This window comes from Doryrhamphus excisus, chromosome 3 (genome assembly GCF_030265055.1).
Source record: "Doryrhamphus excisus isolate RoL2022-K1 chromosome 3, RoL_Dexc_1.0, whole genome shotgun sequence".
Taxonomy (NCBI): Eukaryota; Metazoa; Chordata; class Actinopteri; order Syngnathiformes; family Syngnathidae; genus Doryrhamphus; species Doryrhamphus excisus.
Window position 1 is genome coordinate 3560350 of NC_080468.1, and position 20115 is coordinate 3580464.

Below are 20115 nucleotides of genomic sequence, written 5' to 3' on the forward strand. Positions count from 1 at the left end.
TATATAGTAGATCTTTGATTATCTTCTTTACCCCCGATAGTTACTTAAAAACAGTAGGTTTGGTTTTACATCTTTGATTATCGCTTCTACAGATCGTTTTCAGCTTTCCTTTTCAAAAGAGTGGACTTTTAAAAGTGTAAACATGTGCACTATACTGCACTGTAAATTGAATTGCATGTTCAAAATGAACTAAATCATTACCATAATCAAAAATAGCCTAATAATATGTACATTAGTGTGATGGCAGAGCCTTGCATTGCCATTATATACAAAATATGAATACTGTAAAAATGTGAGTTGTAAAAATATATAAATAGACAAAATATTGTAAAAACGTGCCCCCCAGAACCATTTAGTTAAATGGCCCATCTGTTATTGTGGAGAAATGTAACTACAGAAGTATCTGGCATCCTTCTAGGCCCCATAAAGACACAACTACACCATCATTAGCGCCTTCAGTTAACTTATTATGTGGAAGAGTATAGCATAAGATGTTACCTGTCGGAGCACTGTCCAATATCCTCACGTCGTAAGCTCCAGAGCAACGATAGTTTGCAGCCGTCCCATTATCCCAGACAACCACCACCTCCTCGGGACTTTCAAAACTCCTAACGGTGCCAACATGTCCCTCTCCGCCGTCCTGCTTGCCCCACTTCCAGTCGGGTCCGCGGACCACTCTGGCCCCCACTCCTTCCATCATGGCTCGGTTGTTCCTGCCGGTGGTCATTGACGTAGAAGACAAAAGATCGCTATGCTTCTGCAAATGTTTTAGTTAATCTTAGCAAGCTAGCCCGGGTGAGCTAGCTAGCAGGCTAGCAGCGAGCAGGTTCCGAATGCAAAGCTCGAGCAAGTCCGAACGGAGTCGAAACACCAGCCCGCGAAGCTAGCCCACTAGCCACAGTGCCTGAAGGAGGATGGGTCTTCTTTGAGAAGCGAAAGCTTCATTCACACATGGAGACGAAAGGCTTGTGAAGCAGCGACATTGTTTGCCCAGCCAGGTTTGTGCAAGCCGACTGTCCTCTTCCCGGAACCGTACAATCAACAATGCTAACCCCTTCAACTTAGCAAGGTAGCGAGCTAACTACAAGCTAGCAAGACAACCCCCTATTTCCCGAAGCCCAGTCTTAGCCGCTGGGGTAAATGTCCTCGTTTACGGTGTTTTTCTGTTCTCTGCGACTAGGAACATTCACCTGATGCTCCCTTTTGTCGGCCAGAGATGGTCCTCACCCCCTAGAGTCAACTCAGACTCGACGCGTCGCCATTATTGTCAATCATCGCTCGGCGCGCGCCCCCCAGACGGACGCGCAACAACTAGTTTTACGGAGATGCACGGGAAAAGACGAAGACACGAAGTTGGAACAACAATATTGCGTGTTCCAAATATCGATAGTATCGATACCAAGGGTAGTAACAGGTTTGAATCGATACTAGCGTGATGATATCTATATGTATCTTGTTGTTTGTTTCCCAGGGACAATGCTAAAAAACATTATAATACGTTAAAAGAGCATATCACATATTGTTTGTATTGCAGATAGGATGTTTAGCTAAGGCTATGTTTTTTACACTTATATGTGGTTGGTTTGTATATTGTTGACTGTAAACTCACTTAGCACCCATCATAAACTTTTATATTAATAAATTAATACATCCTAATGTTCTTAGAATGAAATGAATGAAAAATCTCACATAATGATGATCTAATGCAATTTTCCTACCACTGCAAACTGCAACTATGGCAATTATACATATGCATGACTTGATAGTGTACGTGTAGCTAATAAAGAGGCTGCTAATAAAGGCACATAAGAATAATAATGGTGCATTGCAGTGGTATAGTATGATGAGGTGTAAAAAAAGACATTCCAAATAAATTATTTAACGGCTATATTATTTAATTGTACTTGCTTTTTTTTAAGTATAATGCACTCCCCAGCCATGCAGTCTGAACAGGTTAATCCAATTTCACCATAGTGTCAGTAAAACATGTTCTGTAGTTGTGTATACTATTTATATATGTGTATTTTTTTCAATCACTATATCACTTTGTCCAATATTTACTATCACTGTATTCCTTTATAATTTAGACCCGTGGTTGGATGTTCTTTCTCAAGACAAGGCTGCAGGACTTATTAAGTAACACTTGAGACCTGTGTTACCTTGGTGCCTACAGTATGGAAAATGTCACTTAATTTTCATTATCGCTCACTAATTGGTACAGCCCTTGGGCAATGTGTGGGTTCCAAGCAATTGCCCCAAGGGTGTTTTCTTCTGACACGCTTGGTGAGTAATTCAGTTTCAAACCTCAGTGAAGATGAAATGAGCTCTAAAGCCCTCCCTTCTTCAAGAAGAGCAAAAAGGGACGAACATTCTTATTTGTTGCACAAGTGTAAAAATAAGTTATCCACTGTAAAACACAAATAACTGAAGTGCGAGGCGTCTTGGGTATGCAGTGTCAAAAAGCCAAAGAAAAAGTAAAACTAAGAAACATGTAATAATAACTTAACTGCTGTAAAACACAAATAACTGCATGGAGAAACATCTTGTTTGTATGCTATAATGTCAATAAAACAAAGAAAAAGTTATTCATGGAAAAACAGTAAAACACGTGACAAATGCAAAAATGGACAAATAGTCTCACTTGGCACACGAGGGTTCAAAAATCTTAACCACTGTAAATAATAATGCAGAAATAACTGCATAACAAAGCATCTTGTGTATGCAATGTCTAAAAAGCAACACTGGAAACATTTCTACTGAAATTTTGAACAGTCTGCTGCCTCTGTTGTCATGCACACATTCACAATCGTAGAAAATAATTTCAACAAAATGCAAAAAATTCGTTTTGCACTGCCAAACATTTAAGAAATATACCAGTGATGTGCGATGAGGTTATCGGCTGGTGAGGTGGTAATTCTTTTAGTTGTTTTAAATGCAGCTTGCTCATTAGAAGGATCAAAATCAAATGCATCTTCGTCCCATTGAATATTAAGAACGCCAATCATAAGCACACTGAGTTTGCATGTGTGCTCCCCAAGTGTCATAACCGAGGTGACGCAGCCTTCCTCTAGGTCACGTGGTTGCAGCTGCACCGAAAAGAAAAAAAGTTATATCACGTAAGCAAACCAGGAAGCGGAATTGATACTTTGAAAATAAAGTGTTTCAGAATAAGAGTGCTTTTACTACATTCGTAACACCATACTACGGTATTTTTTTGGTTGAAATATTGTTTAAAATTATGCTCGTAGTGGTAGTGGTAGTAGTAGTAAGGTTAGTTCCTGGACAAATGGACTAGAAAACAATGATGTTGTAGTCAACTGTATTTACCTTTTTACCCACTAATTATTTTTTAAACTATCAGTAAATATATTTATCATGTGCTATTGCAAGGAGGCGTATGGTATTGTATTTAATTATATTTTGGGTTGTGACCCCCCCATTTTTTTGTTTTTTACAGTATTTGCAGACCAAAGAGGAGTCTCCCAGCCGTGGACAGCAGGCGGCGCCATCAGGCGGTCAAACAGCACCACTCCTTGGTCAGCCTTACACATTACACATTACAGCCTTGCTCCCCTGTCCGTCCACCCTCATCTGGTCCCCTTGACTTGTCTCCTTCAGTGCAGGCGGCTTGCAGGAGAGTCTGGTCGGGATTAAACACACAAGGCACCTTGCAATGATCTCGCTGGACCTCAATTTCAATATTTTGACAAGGGACCTGTCTCATTATCTGGAAAACCAAGTCAAAGTTGGACTCTTCGGCTCGGGTGTTGGACTGTCTCTGGTGCTGGGCTTCAGTGCAGCCTACACCTGCTACTATCTTATATCGGTAGCCAAGGTAACGTATGCATTTTTGTTAATTATATCTGTATTATTCTCACTTTCATTGAAGCGGCGTGTGTGTGTGTCTGGCATATAGCACCATCCACCTCCATGCCGGTGAATGACAATCGACGCCGGGCTGTGAGGTGGACATTTTGGCACACATCGCATAGCATTGCATACAACCCACCTATGATATACCTCAAAGAAATGACAAATGAATGACACACATTCATTCAATCAATGTCAACGTACAGTTCACCGGATGTTACTAGCGAAAGACAAGCCAATGTACAGTATACCTACTGAACTGCTCCCCTACCGGAGGACTTGCGCTATTGCATCATAAAACACGTGCATAACATGTTAATGTTTTGGGTCATTAATAAAAGATCGAGATCTCTTGTTATGAATAGCATGAATAAATATAATGTCAGTTATATTTGATGAAGCATGAGTTCAGGTAGAGTGAGCTGTTCCACAGTCTGAACCTGCAAAATATTGGACTTTCTGCATGAATTACAAAGGTAACAATCAACACTACACCGCTAATGTAGTGAACTCACCAGAATACCATAACACTTACTAAATAACCAATCAGAAAGCTGCTGTGTCATCACTGTATGGCTCACACGGGTACTGCTATGATTTGTTTGAATAATAAACATAATGGTTATTTTTTTTAAACAAGCATCCATGCTAATGTTCTTGTACCCCAAAAATGATGTAATCATTTTACCAATGGCACATATTAGCATCAAAAAAATATTGGACTTGTTCTGCATGAATTGCAAAGGCAGACATGCAATTATGCAGCACGGAACAAGACCACAGCACTTACCAAGTCTCCAATCCAATCTGTGATGTCATCACTGTTTGGACCACACGGGGATTGCTACCGCCAAGTCCAATAGAGCAATACAGAAAGTCTGCTAATCTTATATATAATATGCACATTTTTTTTTTACACATGAAGTGTGTATATAAACCGTATATGTATTTATTTATTTTTTGCAGAAGCCACAGCTCATCTCAGGGGGCAAGAAGTTTTACCAATTTCTGCATGAGCAATGTCCCGTAGTGTCCGAGACCTACTACCCCACCTTTTGGTGCTGGGAGAGCCGCATCCAGACTCTCCTGAGACCTTTTGTCACGGCCAAACCCGGTGTTGTCTACAGAAAGTGAGTTGTGAAGCAAACATACACATTATATTGACTAATGTCATTTAGCTGAAAAACTAAAATGTCTTTCCATGATGTTTTGAGTCAACAACAGCATCTTTCGCAATATTGAGTCCTCCAGTAATACTCCTAAAATCAGCTTACTACTGAATAAGAAGGAAATTGCTGCAGGTTCGTCACTCTCCTGGATTGAGCAAAAGTTTTTTTTTATTTATGAAGACATTAAAGCACCATCATTGGTGACATCACAAGGAGTTTGGTCGTAATAATGCACCATGCTCACAGGGACTCCATGAAACAACCACATTTGATGGGGTTGAGGATAGCATGGTAGACCCCCACCTTTAATGAACTTACCACTAACCCAAGGACAAGCAGCGTGACAAAACTGTCCAGGTGGAGATTCATCTCATTGTGTCTCTTTAGGATGCTTCATTTGCTCTCTCTCTCTCTCTCTCTCTCTCTCTCGCTCTCTCTCTCGCTCTCTCTCTCTCAGGTGCATATTTCATGCTGCCTCTGTAATTTCAGCTTTCTGCTAAGTTGTAATGCACTCCACTTGCCCAAGGAAGGTCGTCCGGAGAACTAGAGCAATTGATGTTGCGTAAAAATCCACTAGCGCAGTGCTTTCTGTCCTGCTTTTTTTTCCAAAGCACGCTAGTAAAAAGTGACTGTATGATCACTGGGGAAATGAGCCAGCTGTCAGCGAGGGAGGTTCTGCTCATTCATCCAGTCCCCCGATTTGGCAGCAGCTCACGATCAATACGCTGAAGTAATCACTTTACTTACACCAGAAGTGCTTTTAAAAGAGGAAACAAGACTGTATTTGATATGATTTAAATGGCAATAATTCATATCTTTCATTTTATCATCTATCTACTGTATCTCTTGGAGATGGGCATTTGACTACAATTCCAAAAAATATGCATGGTTAAGCCAAACACGATATTTTATTGCCTAAATGAAACATTTCCAAGCGTACAAATGGCTAAATGAAATAAAATGCAAATATAAGGCATTCATAAAATGCATTCAAAGACGCTGTGAATGATATGTTGGATTCTACACTGGTCACTAGATGCCAGTAATGTTACTGTAATATCCGGTGAGACATGCAGTACAAGCACCAGACTTGATTGTCGTAAGAACAAGCTTTTATTGCAGGCTTAAATTACCTCACAACAGGCACCACAATGATCCCGAATAAAACCACAGGCTATTGGTGCCGCAGTAACCCATACCAAGCTAAAACTCAATTCTGAACCCCCGACGTCACCTCCTATTGGGAACACATTTATAGCAACACACACAAGCACAAGTCTTTTTTGTGGCTTAATTTCTCTTGTCTACTATCTCTTTTGTCTACTATGTTAGGTAGTATGACCGTAAAGGTAATTATAGGAGTGTTATTTCATGTTTACAGGGCTCTAGTAATGTTAAAAAACATATTTAGATGTTCGTTAACAGGTTATCTGTGCTCTAACTATGAAAATATTCCATGTATAATCAGCTCGGTAGCCAAAAACTGTGGATAGTTATAATACAAGTTCATTTTTTCACACCTAGAAATCTTTATTTTACCAATTTCTTTATTTTACAATTACTTTGACCCATTAGTGAAACCTGTTAACCAAACCGCAAACAACAATCCACTGCGCCTCTGCTGGTGGCAGCCATGTACTGCATTCATAAGTCATTCAATCTGTTTATCCATGGAAGTGGAACTATACAAAGTTATTGTACATTTATAGTCACCTTGTTGAAAAACTATGACTATGACTAATCAGTCTATTCAGTGTCAAATACGCCGTCAGCTGTGGCTGTAGGCAACCTCCACAAGGTGGGCAGTAGCTGCATTTAAAAGAGAGTGAGTATCCAGCAGCTTTAGCTACCTTTGAATGTGTTTTAAAAAGTTGCTACTCAGCCCTTTGTGTGAAACTCATGTGTGTTACACCTGCCATATTTGTGTTTAAATTGAGTTCATCAGCGCTATTAATTCTAGATGAGGAATTAGCTCTTTACCACTATTACAACATTGGCTCTATTGCTGCTGTGTTGTGCAATGTATTTGTTAACAATGACTATGCCATATTTGTGTTTAAATTGAGTTCATCAGCGCTATTAATTCTATATGAGGAATTAGCTCTTTACCACTATTACAACATTGGCTCTGTTGCGCAATGTATTTGTTAACAATGACTATGTGGTTAAAGACAGCTATGTTTTCTTTGCCATTCTGTCATACACACCAAATCTTTAATTGAAAAACTATTAAAGGTAAAAAAAAGTAAGTTGCTGTATATGATCAACATTCCAAATTTAGAAATAACCGCCTCTCTCTAATTATCACTTGTTTCTAATTGAAAAGCATAAAAACTAACACAGCAAACTCTCTGTGTCCTGGCAGTGAGCTTATTAAGGCAGCAGATGGAGGACAGATCTCTTTGGATTGGTTTGATAACAATGACAGCCCCGCTCATCCCGACCCGGCCTCCAGACCCACGGTTCTCCTCCTCCCCGGCCTGACCGGCACTAGCCGAGAGTCCTACATCCTGCACATGGTCCAGCAGAGCCAGGCTCTAGGCTATAGGTAGGTGGTCTTGGCTCCATCACCTTCTCCTGATACATTTACTGTACAACACACTGAATTATGCATCATGGCTGCATTGTCACGTTTTGGCTTAAGGCCGGGGGTTGGATCCCAGGGTGCAGAGAGACACCATGTAAGAACAAAAAAATGTGTTTAATTAAATAGGCACACCTCACATCACGGAAACAAAAACAGTCCACAAAAAGACACTGGGAAAGAGTCCAAAAAAGGTGCAGGATAATTAACGATAAATGATTAAACTATACGTAACCAAGCAGGAAGCATAAATAACTGAGCAGGTACTAACCTAAGCAGGTGCAAAACAAGTACTACTGCAGGGGAAAACTGCGCAGGGAGAACAAGGTAAGGAAAAAAACCACAAAAATGACCAGAAAGCTAAACTAGGCCAGAGCAATGACAGCTGACGTCAAGCGAGTGAGAGCAAGAAACAATCTGACTTGCTGCCTTCCAGCAGCTTAAGAAGCGATTTCCTGCAGGTGTGTGGTCTCAGCTCCGCCTCTGCAGGAACGGCATGCACTACAACACAGAGCAGACAGGCGGCACCAGAGCGACAACACGGAACCTGACATGCACCCTAAAAATGACTTCTGAACCTCTATAATATTCCATAAACAAATAAATCACAATAAACATTTTTTTATTCTGTTTTATACATTAAGAAACACAGAGGCATACAGTCTATAGCTGGGATTTAAAAACCGATAGTTGAGTTATCGAGCATAGAGCAAGGTGGACATGTCTGACACCCAGCTGCATATATCTGCTGGAGAAAAACCTGCCTTCCAACAAGAGAAAAACAAAAAAAACACACAAAACTAACATACAAAAACTTTCAACTCAGGGTTGGATCTGCAGTTTTTATGGACCTACTCAACGTACTAGTAAAAGCTGGTGTTTGTAGGATTTGTGCTGCTAGTTGAAAACCCCTAAAGTGGTCATACTGAGGTTTTTCCTGGATGTTAGGGTTATTCCAGGTGACAAGCACAAATAGCATGGGTATGCTTTGTCAAGAGTTGCACCAAGTGCACAAAAAGGCTCTTTTCTCCGCCCCCCCACACACTCTGTCTTTCTCCTCCACTTGGGAAAGAAAGCTCAGTGAAGTCAGCATCTTGTGCCCCTCACCCCTGAGTCTCTATGGCTTAATGACTTGCAGCTTATCACGCCGCCACGAGCTTTGCAGCTAAGCCCGGACCAGCGTTTGAGTTCATACTGCAGTGGGTTTTTTTTTCCTCTATTCCACAAAGCCCCGCCCTGCCGCTTGCTGAGTTACACTTAATACAGGTCCTTCAGATAATACATTACTAGCTAAGGGATGCTGAGGCTTTATGTGTACTGTACAAGCAAATCTTATCATATTACTTTTTCTTTTTAAAGCAAGCAACATTTATTTTAAGCATTGGTCTGTGTTTTTCTTGATGCAGAAATAATTTGTATATTTCGTTATGAACAGAAAAGTTAGAAAAAAATGAACCTAAAAATACTAACCTAAAATACATGAAAAAAAATCACTTTAAAAATATTTAAATAACTATTCATTAATACTCAGGGCAGTAATTTTTTAGTTTATTTTTTTGTTAATTAAATTTTAATAGAAACATTTGAAACAAACTGTTCGGAACTGGGGGTCGCAGGGCGGACGAGTGGTTAGCGTGCAGACCTCACAGCTATGAGATCTGAGTTGAATTCCACCCTCGGCCATCTCTGTGTGGAGTTTGCATGTTCTCCCCGTGCATGCGTGGGTTTTCTCCGGGTACTCCGGTTTCCTCCCACATTCCAAAAACATGCTAGGCTAATTGGCGACTCCAAATTGTCCATAGGTATGAATGTGAGTGTGAATGGTTGTTTGTCTATATGTGCCGTGTGATTGGCTGGCGACCAGTCCAGGGTGTACCCCGCCTCTCGTCTGAAGACAGCTGGGATCGGCTTCAGCACCCCTCGCGACCCTTGTGAGGATAAGCGGTAGACAATGAATGAAATGAATGAATGTTCGGAACGGCGTGAGCCAGTCTGGAAGCCATAATGGGGAGACCACTTCCGGGTAATAAAAAAAAAGTTACAAACAAGGTGTCCACAACAGGATAAAAGTACAAACAATATAAGAAAGCACGCAAAAAATGAACAAAAACATAAACTGAGCCAAGAAAAATACAAAAACACTGCAAGGCAGGACGAACTGACACAAAGCACAATAACAAATAGCACTGCTGACAAAAGGTTGAGCAGGAAAAACTAGCTCAGGTTAGAACAAAAAAACGCAGCATAATAAGTCCTCACAAGGACTCACAATGACTAGGACTAAAAGCCAGAAAGCAGGGGTACAAACAAGATATACATGCAGCCGAGCAGAGATCGTGAGGCGTGTGGGAGCTTGAAGGACAATCTGGCAATGAACTGGACTGGCTGCCAAGCTTAAAGAGGCCATGATGCAAATTAGCAGCAGTGCACTGTAAAGATACGTCAGAGGGCGGCAGTAAAGAGACAACACAGATCATGACACAAACCCAACATAATGTGTTCACTTTTCCCTGATAAATATAAAAAAATCACAAGAAACTATTCAGTTGAATTGAAATGAGTGAATTGTGTCAATTTTCTGTGTATTTCAGAGCTGTGGTTTTCAACAACAGGGGAGTGTCGGGGGAAACTCTGCTGGTAAGACTCTAAAGTGTACAAATTTCAAGTTGAGCTGATGCGATTTAATGAAAAAGATCAGTTTCTGAACATCTTAAATAGGATGTTCAATTGAAGTGAAATCTGTGAAATCTGAATCATGTCTGGATCCAAATTGGTTTGACAGTAGTAGCTTTGACCCCACAGTTTGCTTTAAATCAGATCAGATTTGGCAGTCATCAATGTTTCCTCTAAGCCAGGGGTCTCAAACTCAATTTACCTGGTGGCCACTGGAGCTGGGGTCTGGGCAAGGCTGGGCTGCATCAGGTTTTCCAAAAAAACCCAAAACGCATTTATTAAAAACAGAAAAATATACAAACTTTTTCAGTGCTTTGGTTCCGATTTTCTACAATAAAAGCTCTGATAAAACATTCCACTCAAATATCTTCATTTTTCTGCACAAAATAAGATGAAAAATAAATAAACAGATCAAGAATAAAGAAAATCAATCAATCAGTAATAAATAAATATAATAATAATAAAACGGCAAATAATAAAAACTTAAGAAACCACATGTAGTTGGTGGGTAGACAAATTATTTTTTTCATATTAAATTAACAAAGCATTATTAGAGCCCCGTAGACATGACAAAACACGACTGTAGTCACATTTATACTTTTTTTATTTACAACATATTGCGCAACTGCAGGGTCTTGAGACACATGCTAACTCGCAAACTAGAGAGCTAGCGACCTAAACGGTAGCCTTCAAGTTATTTCCTAGCCAAAAACTTACCACTTCCACACGGATAGGGAGGATAACTATTAACAGTTATTTAAGCTTTAACGTGAACATTAATCAAACGTAATAATTCTTTCTGGGTACATGATACCATACAGCATCCATATCAAACTTGCGCGGGCCGCACTAACATTAAACTTTCATATCAAGGCGGGGGCCTCAAACTAGTGTCCTGCGGGCCACATTTGGCCCTGCTCTAAGATGCGTGTGTGCGCAATAATAATAACACATAATATATTGTGTACCATTTTGCAATGGAACTCAATGAGTGACAGCGACAATATGGAACATGGAATGACAAACAAACACTGTCCAGTCATTGAAAAGATACTGTTGGCACAAAAAGTCAACATATGTACATATACGATAAATATGACATCGATTGCAAATAAATTTCCAGATTAAAACAGTGTCACGTGATGTGCACACACGTGAGGCTGGGCTCCCGCTGTTGTTGCACAGGAAGGATTAAGTGTCGGGCAGATTTAATCATGTATTTTAACGCTGATGCCTAAGAAATGTGAGCTGGCTGAGCATGGCCGCCGTCCTAACACCTGGTTTAATCTGTCCTCTCACACTTGCATATATTTAGCCAACAGAATATGGCTGATAGTGCATACCCCTCTTGTGGTTTACGGCTGCCCTTATCTGGCAAGAACATACAGTTCTCATTGTGTCACTCTGTTCTACACAGCAAGCACAAATACTGTTTCATTCCAGAACAGCGTGTTTCCTCCGTGTGATGACAAATGTAACTCTGAAGCCAAGGGTCGCAAAGTTTAGTATAACATTTTACAGCGGGTGATGTTGAAGATTTAGTAAGGATTAATCCGCAGCCCCGCAATGTAGCCTTGGCATGGTGTCAAAAAGCAGGGTCAACAGGGATGCAGAGTTTTGTGCCTGGTTTCAATCAGGAATTGTGCCACTTTCAGTGCCGATGATTTAGCATCTATTTGCTCTTGTAGCTTGTTTTCTGTGTGTTCCGCTTATTAATGGGAACATTGTGTATTGTTTTAACAAGCCAGGCTTTAGAATGAGCCCACTGTGTGGCTCGGTGTGTTAGACGCCAACACCTATTAGGCCTTTTTTTGTAGCCTGACTTTTAAAAGTGACATATTATAGTACTGTATGTTGACAACTCGCCTTTGCTCGCTGACAGACACAGTCGACCACTTGTGTCGACATAAAACAGGGTTATTTTGATGAAAACTCTCTAATAACCCAGATTCTACCACAGCAACTACAAAAGGCACACATTTAGTGTTTTGATTGTTGGCCATTAGAAACAATAGCTGAAATAATTTGAAGATTTGCAGATTAATTACTGTAATATGTAACAGAATTAGGCTGCACAGAGTACGAGTGGTTAGCGTGCAGGCCACACAGCGAGGAGACTCGGATTCAATTCCACCCTTGGTCATCTGTGTGTGGAGTTTGCATGTTCTCCCCGTGCATGTGTTTTTCTCCGGGGACTCCGACTTCCTCCCACATTCCAAAAACATGCATGTTGGATGTGAATGGTTGTTTGTTTATATGTCCCCTGCCATTGGCTGGCCACCAGTCCAGGTTATACCCCGTCTGAAGTCAGCTGGGATAGGCTCCAGCATACCCCCGCAACAAGCAGCATAAAAAACTGTGTTTGGGAAAACACATTTCCAATATACTATTGTGACACCGGCTGCACAGTGAACGAGGAGACCTAGGAGACCCCGCCTTTCGCCTGAAGACAGCTGGGATAGGCTCCAGCACGCCATTGTGAGGATAAGCGGTACAGAAAATTGATAAATATTGTGACACCTCGAAGACTTGAGGTGAAGACTCGAAGAAAAATGCAGTGGAATGCTATGCCGTACCGGATCAACCTGTTATGTCACTCAAATTAGCTGAAACTGAATCTACAACACCTTGACTGGAAATAATACAGCCCTAATTATAAAAGTCTTAGTTTAGTTTGTCGTAAACCAAAGCAGGTTGTGTCTTTTCGCTGTCGATGCTAAAATCATCCAACATGTTTGTGTGGAGGAAGCACAAGGGACAAGTTAAAGAGGAATTTACTTTGCCTGAAGTTTCTACTTGAATTTTAATAAGGGAGCCTGAGAAGCGGAGGAGTCAGTTGCAGCAGGAGGAGGAGAAGAAACAGGACCCCCCCCCCAGAACAGAATGAAAGTTTTGTTTTCGGTTGTTTAACAACCACTGAAATTTGTCTCTGAACATACATTTTAAAATTAGAAAATGTTTGCTCTCCGGTACACAGATGGACATTTTTGTTTATTGGTTTGTTGGGATGCTTGTTGCTAGGCGAATTTCATAGGGCTCTATCATAACTGCCCAGCAGCCAATAAAAAAGACTGGCATATCCCACAAGGCTGTTTGAATGGCAAACACATTTTTTTCACTCTGAATTAACATACAGTATGGAATGCTGTATGTAACAAATGTTACTTACAGTAGCACAACTTACTTATTTGTGTATTGGGGTTTATCATAAATAGTACAGTATATGATATCTATCTGTTTGCATCCTCTTCCAGACGCCTCGGACCTACTGTGCCGCCAACACAGAGGACCTGGAGACTGTTATTGAGCATGTCCACATCACCTACCATGCCGCTCCCATCATGGCGGCGGGCGTGTCCATGGGCGGGTAATGAAGCCACTTGCGCTATCCGCCGACAAATCCCCCCTGAATGTGACTGAAAGTGGCCTCCCCCTGCGGGATTAAAAGAGATTAACATTAATACCTTGATATGGCCTGACATAACAAAATCCACCGTCGCTAAACGGTGCGCACAGAGATCACTCACATTTATTAATTTAGCTCGCCTTGTCAACCGCTTTTGCTAACAAGTGAGAGGAATCAGACTTTGTGTTTTTAATATACAACTGTATATATAAAATTTATACGATTTGACAACATGCTAGCCACAACTTGCTAATTTGTTAGCTTGCAGTTAGCTGCTCGGCTTCTTCATTAATTTCAGTGACGTAGCACTTAAAATGTAAAGATTGCTAATTCTTTTTTTATTGCAAACTAAAGCTCAAAGAAAAATTCACAGTTTCCAACCGACAAAGAAGCACCTCCCCGCTACTTTTAAGAGCTGTACATTTTGTGCTAACTACGCTAATGGGTATATTTTGACAATATAGTCAAAACTGGATTAGTCACAACATGCTAGGTGCTCAACATAACATCATATAATTCAATGAATCCACTTTTGTCTTCTTAAAAAAACTGCTTGGCACTTCCTAAAAACAAAAGATTATTCTGCTTTGTTACTAAACCACTGTTTAAAGTCATTTTCATTGTTCGTAGCAAGTTGCTAACTTCAAGGCTATTTGCTATTCTAAGAGCTACACATTTTGTAGCAGTAGCAATGTTACTAAACCCATATTTTAGCGAGTATGACAATTGACCTTCTTCCCTCGACTTTTTGATGATCAAAAATGTAGTAAATAGCTACTTTGTTTACTTTTAAAACAAATTTTCACAAGTTATATATTTTTTTGTATGGTTGTACTTGCCAAGGTCTGATATCAATCACAGCTTTCGACTAAAGCAACAGGGGCCAAAGACACTATTTTCCGGTATAAAATCTGCTCTAATGTCTTTAATATTATTGAGTTACATAAGTGAATGAGGTATCAAATTAAAGTACAAGTCATGTTTTATCTGTTAGAATTAACCACAGACTTGATTTTACAAATTTCCAAATTTTCTAGCATTGCTAGCAACAATGCCAATGAGTTACATTCTCTCATCTATATTTATATAACATGGTTTGCTCCTAGTACATTCAGGATGTGCTAACAATTTGTTGTTAACCTTCTAAGAGCTATAGATTTTGTGGTAACAGTGCTAATGAGTTAACACTGTCATTTGTCATATCCAGGATGATGCTCGCTAACTATTTGGGGCGCAAGGGCCAGGAAACGTGCCTGAAAGGGGTGGTGGTCTTCTCGGCGGGCTGGGACGTATTCGAGTGCACAGCCTCGCTGGAAAAGCCGCTGGACCGTTTCCTTTTCAACTCTTACCTCACCAGCTGCCTCCAAGCCTCCGTGCACAGGTCAGCCATGGGGCTAAAGCAGGATTAAGCGCTAGCTTGCTGCCAATGCTAGGGGGGCTTAGCACTTTAGCAGTCTGGAGATTAATTCGTATGTGCTGATCGGGGTGGTTTTTGCTTTTTTCGCGGAATCACAAAAGCAGGTGCAAGTGAAAACCTGTTCAATTATCTAAATGGATGTCAGTATCAGTGCTAATCCATTTTTTTGTGATCTGTCCACCAGACACAGACCCGTGCTTGAAAAGTGTTACGACATTGACCACGTTATGAAGGTAGGCCATCACTTCCCATAAATCTGTCAATCATCATAGAGACATCAGTGATCTCACCTTCGCTCCCCGCCCCAGGCCAAGACCATCCGAGAGTTTGATGAGAGGTTTACGTCCATCATGTTTGGTTACGCCACCAATGACGACTACTACCACGATGCCAGTCCTGTCCACAGGTTGAAATCGGTGCAGGTGCCGATGCTGTGTCTCAATGCTGCCGATGACGTCTTTTCCCCATCTCATGGTGAGAGACGCAAGTCGCAATCCTCATGCGAAATCCAAAAAAGTTCTGGCATTAAATGTTGAATTTGAATCCTTTTCTTGGAACCATGTTTGGTCATGGTAATAGTAATGGTTACCTTTATTTTGAAAATACTGGTAAAGATGAAAACACTTGACAGAAACATTGTTGGATGATAAGTGAGTACAGATGATGGGATACAGAGAAGATAAGGAGTAAGTGCAGTATCATAGCATTGTCCAAGTACCTCCCTGTGGTACCATAAAAAGAAAGAATCCAGAATATTTCTTATATTAAAAAGTAGTATTTTTAAACTTTTACTTACATTTGTGGATACTTGGCTAAAAATGGGGGGAAGTTAGGGCAATTTTAGTATTGACCAACCACTGCCGATATCTGCATGAAATGGTAGCATAGACCAGCTACACTAGCATACATTGTGTTTTCGTGCTGGTCATCCAGACTAGCATAAACCAGCTACCAGCATAGACCAGCTACCAGCACGAAAGCACAACCCTATGCTGGTCATCCTAGTAGCTGGTCTTTGCTGTTTTTTTCCGGCAGACATTAGCGGGTCCACAGTCTCCACTTTGCTGCACATTGCCGTCATTCTCTTTTTGGATAAAATGAGCCTGCTTAACCGTGTGCTAAAATAAAGAAATAAATACAAGAGGCCTTCATTCTCCTCCATTGTTGTTGTTAGCCTGCCCACAATCTCCAATTTGTTGCACTTACCATCAGCCTAAATTACAGTCTTTTAACTGTGGCCAACAGGGAAGTACTGTAAATTCAGGACTCCATCCTTGCATTTATGTGTTCTACAGCCATCCCAGTGGAAGCGGTGAAACAGAACCCCAACCTTGCCATGCTTATTACCTGCCACGGCGGCCATATTGGCTTCCTGGAGGGCCTGTGGCCGAGGCAGAGCACTTACATGGACCGAGTCTTCCGACAGTTTGCCCGGGCGGTCATTGAGCAAGGAGGTCGACTCAAAGACCTCTCCTGAGAGGACCTTCACCAAGTGTCCAACAACACTCCAACACTCATTCCATCTAGTCTTTATTTTTCCATTGTTGCACTTTTCAACCCTCCAACTTTCCTGCGTTCTATCCTTTGTCCTTACCTCACTTCCTGTCATCCATTCCTTTATTTGTCCTTCTTTGTCCCAAGTTAAAAAGCAAGCAAAAGTGCACAACCTATTCTCTGAGATCAACTTCATTTTATTTATTCTAATCATTGTTTTTTTGACCATGGCTTCATTGAAAGTGATATTTAGGACAATGTTTGGCCACATTAGCTAGCTGTAAAAATGATTTTAATACACGTACTGTACAAGGAATTCAACCATGTTAGCTCACAATCCATCCTTTAGTGTTCATCTATTGGATTTTAGCCCTCAGGGATTTTATTTAGTTATACTTTGGTTTCTCTTTAAAAGGAATAGTTTAACCTTTCTGGCACTTTTTCTCCAGTTTAACACTCCTGCACTAGTTGATGCTAAGACAGGACTAGCTTATGCTAACGTAGAAGTGGACTTTTATGTCCTCTACACAAAAATAACTACAAATAACAGGTAATGCAAGAATTTTGTATGTGAATATTAAATTATCCAGTAATTAAAGGGGACCTATTATGCTTTTTCAATTTTAATTACTTTTAAATGTTGTTAGAATGTTCTATTCTTGTGTTAAAAAATGTCAAACTTTAAGATAATGAGTTTTGTGCATTTGGAAGTTAGTCCTGAAAGAAGTTTGGGATGGCTCTGAATGCTTGGCTTCAGACAGTTTTTTTCTAACACTGTCTTGCTCTGGTGTCACAGTGAGCTGGGCATCCTCATATGGGCGTTCCCGGGTACAAGCTGTGCGCCTGAGAGTGTGACCAATCACAACAGAGTGGGTGGAATAAATTAAAACAGACTGTTTTGGAAAATCCAAGAAAATACAGTTTGAATAGGTGCAGATTCTGGCAGATCTAGAAAGCTTTCTGTGCGGCTTAGCTTGTGTAGATGCTCTATAGGAGACCACAACTAAATACAAAGGGCCAAAATTAGCACAATAGGTCCCCTTTAATTAAAATGTGAAATGTATCCACAAACGTTTTTGATTGAAACAGATTTTCACTGCACAGCTCAACCTGTCAGATCCTTGATCTCACCCACCTCCTGATCGATCGACAGATTACCTCATTTGTAACAAGTAACTAAACAAGGTAGATTTAATTATTTAAAAATTGAAAGGTTTGAATAAATAAATATAATAAGCTTAATTAATATATAATGTACTGTATTTTGGTATTTTATTCTTACATTGCAATTAAAATTAATTTTAAAAATATTTTATTTTAAATAACAACTGAAGTACAATTTTATTCTGTTATTCCTCTTTTTAATTTTGCCATTAAAAAGATCAATTCCTCCACTAATGCAAAACAAAGAGCTCGAGCTTTAGTGTCACATGGCTGTTTTGAAACGACTGTCGTTTAGCAGTTAGCATATTGAACTGTATTGGTGGTTTAATGCGGTGTAAGCTTACGACACAGGACAATAAAATTGTCTATGAAATGTTGAATAATCTTCACGCAGTTTAACTTTACCGCATACATATTACTCCGTAACCACCTGTGTTTTTTTTTAGTTAACGTTATTGATGATGACAAGGAATGGGGAATTACACTGTTTTTGTTTTAGCCATGCCTCTAATTCCTGAATAATTCACAGCACCTCATGTCATGTGCTATGTTAAAAAATTCCAAAGGCAGTACTGATGTGATGGGGCGCTAAATGTGTTTGAATGTAATGTGACGCACACAGGAAGTGTACACAATAAACCAGCGGCAAAGTATAACTAGGCTGCATCCAAATGTGTCATGTTTGGTTCGGTTCAAAGGATTTATTTGAGAATGAAGTCTGGTGGGCTGCACGGTGGCCGAGTGCATGCGTGGGTTTTCTCCGGGTACTCCGGGTTCCTCCCACATTCCAAAAACATGCTAGGTTAATTGGCGACTCCAAATTGTCCATAGGTATGAATGTGAGTGTGAATGGTTGTTTGTCTATATGTGCCCTGTGATTGGTTGGCGACCAGTCCAGGTTGTACCCCGCCTCTCGCCTGAAGACAGCTGGGATAGGCTCCAGCATGCCTGTGACCTTTGTGTGGATAAGCAGTACAGAAAATGGATGGATATTTCAGTTACGTCACGTAATGTCACAGAAAGCTGCCCAACAAAGTCCATACGTTATTTGACAAAATGACAAAAATATCAATGTGAACACTCACAGTGTAGAGCAACAAATACACGATTTAATACTACTGCATAAAGCCTTGAGCCTTAATTTACAGGCAGGATCACGCTCTTGTTGAACCGCCAAAGGCTGTTATCTATTCAACACGATCTAATATGATATAGTGTAATTATTATGTGTGATATTGTAATCATGTCAGTATAAATGAGAGTAACGTTAAGCACTGCAATGCCTCAGGCACTAAAGAAATATGTCATCAGGTTTTTTTCAGTCATGAAAAAAAAATGTATTACAGTGGAACCTTGGTTAGCATCATTAATTCATTCTTGAAGGTCTGACTCTAACCAAAACGGATGCTAACTGGGTCGTTTTTTCCCCATAAGAAATAATGTAAAACCAATGAATCATTCCAGAAAGCCAAAAATGTTAACACCAAACACTTTGATATGAACACGGATCAATGGAAGGGATAAATGAACATTTAAGTTACTTTCACCTTGTGATTCTTGACGTGACTGAAAACAGGAAGGGGGTGGTGGTGGTCAATTTTGCTGCCACATCATGCCTTTAGGAACGCACACGTCTATAATACATATATCATTTTCATGACATCAAATTACTCATGCCATAAAATATGCCCATTACATGTATTACAAAATAAATATTGAGAAATAATGTATGTGCAGTGCATAATATTCATTCATTTTCTACCGCTTTTTCCTCACGAGGGTCGCGGGGGGTGCTGGAGCCCATCCCAGCTGTCTCCGGGCGAGAGGCGGGGCACACCCTGGAATCACAGGGCACATATAGACAAACAACCATTCACACTCGCATTCATACCTATGGACAATTTGGAGTGGCCAATTAACCTAGCATGTTTTTGGAATGTGGGAGGAAACCGGAGTACCCGGAGAAAACCCACGCATGCACGGGGAGAACATGCAAACTCCACACAGAGATGGCCGAGGGCGGGGACCGAACCCTGGTCTCCTAGCTGTGAGGTCTGCGCACTAACCACCAGACCGCCGTGCCGCCCAGTGCATAATATATCTATATTAATGCATCTATATATGCATCTATAAGTAGACAATTTTTCTTAGATATGTTTTGCAGTGGGCGGCACGGTGGTCTAGGGGTTAGCGCACAGACCTCACAGCTAGGAGACCAGGGTTCAATCCCACCCTTGGGCATCTCTGTGTGGAGTTTGCATGTTCTCCCCGTGCATGCGTGGGTTTTCTCCGGGTACTCCGGTTTCCTCCCACATTCCAAAAACATGCTAGGTTAATT

At 40.6% G+C, this 20115-nt stretch overlaps 2 protein-coding genes across 10 annotated transcripts in view; one reads left to right on the plus strand and one right to left on the minus strand.

Moving 5' to 3' along the window:
* Nucleotides 1–1341, minus strand: part of mib1 (MIB E3 ubiquitin protein ligase 1) — a 48040-nt gene extending 46699 nt beyond the window's left edge. For 6 of the 7 annotated variants that reach the window (XM_058066446.1, XM_058066445.1, XM_058066444.1 and 3 more), the window contains exon 1: nt 499–1340. In XM_058066446.1, coding sequence (XP_057922429.1) covers nt 499–727 — 229 coding nt within the window. In that variant the 5' untranslated portion in view covers nt 728–1340. Of the gene's footprint in view, nt 1–498 lie in introns of all 7 variants that reach the window. The other variant, XM_058066447.1, reaches the window with a different exon arrangement.
* abhd3 (abhydrolase domain containing 3, phospholipase) lies at nt 518–18418 on the plus strand. 3 transcript variants are annotated; one of them, XM_058066450.1, is made up of 11 exons: nt 518–998; nt 3458–3536; nt 3619–3835; nt 4837–5000; nt 7405–7587; nt 10215–10260; nt 13551–13663; nt 14910–15083; nt 15304–15352; nt 15428–15593; nt 16415–18418. In XM_058066450.1, the coding sequence occupies exons 3-11, from the start codon at nt 3674–3676 to the stop codon at nt 16594–16596; spliced, it is 1239 nt and encodes a 412-aa protein (XP_057922433.1). In that variant the 5' UTR covers nt 518–998; nt 3458–3536; nt 3619–3673; the 3' UTR covers nt 16597–18418. The 3 variants fall into 3 exon arrangements, with proteins under 3 accessions (XP_057922433.1, XP_057922434.1, XP_057922432.1); XM_058066451.1 differs by having other exon boundaries at nt 3624–3835; XM_058066449.1 differs by lacking the exons at nt 518–998; nt 3458–3536 and having other exon boundaries at nt 3543–3835.
* Nucleotides 18419–20115: the final 1697 nt, after the last annotated feature.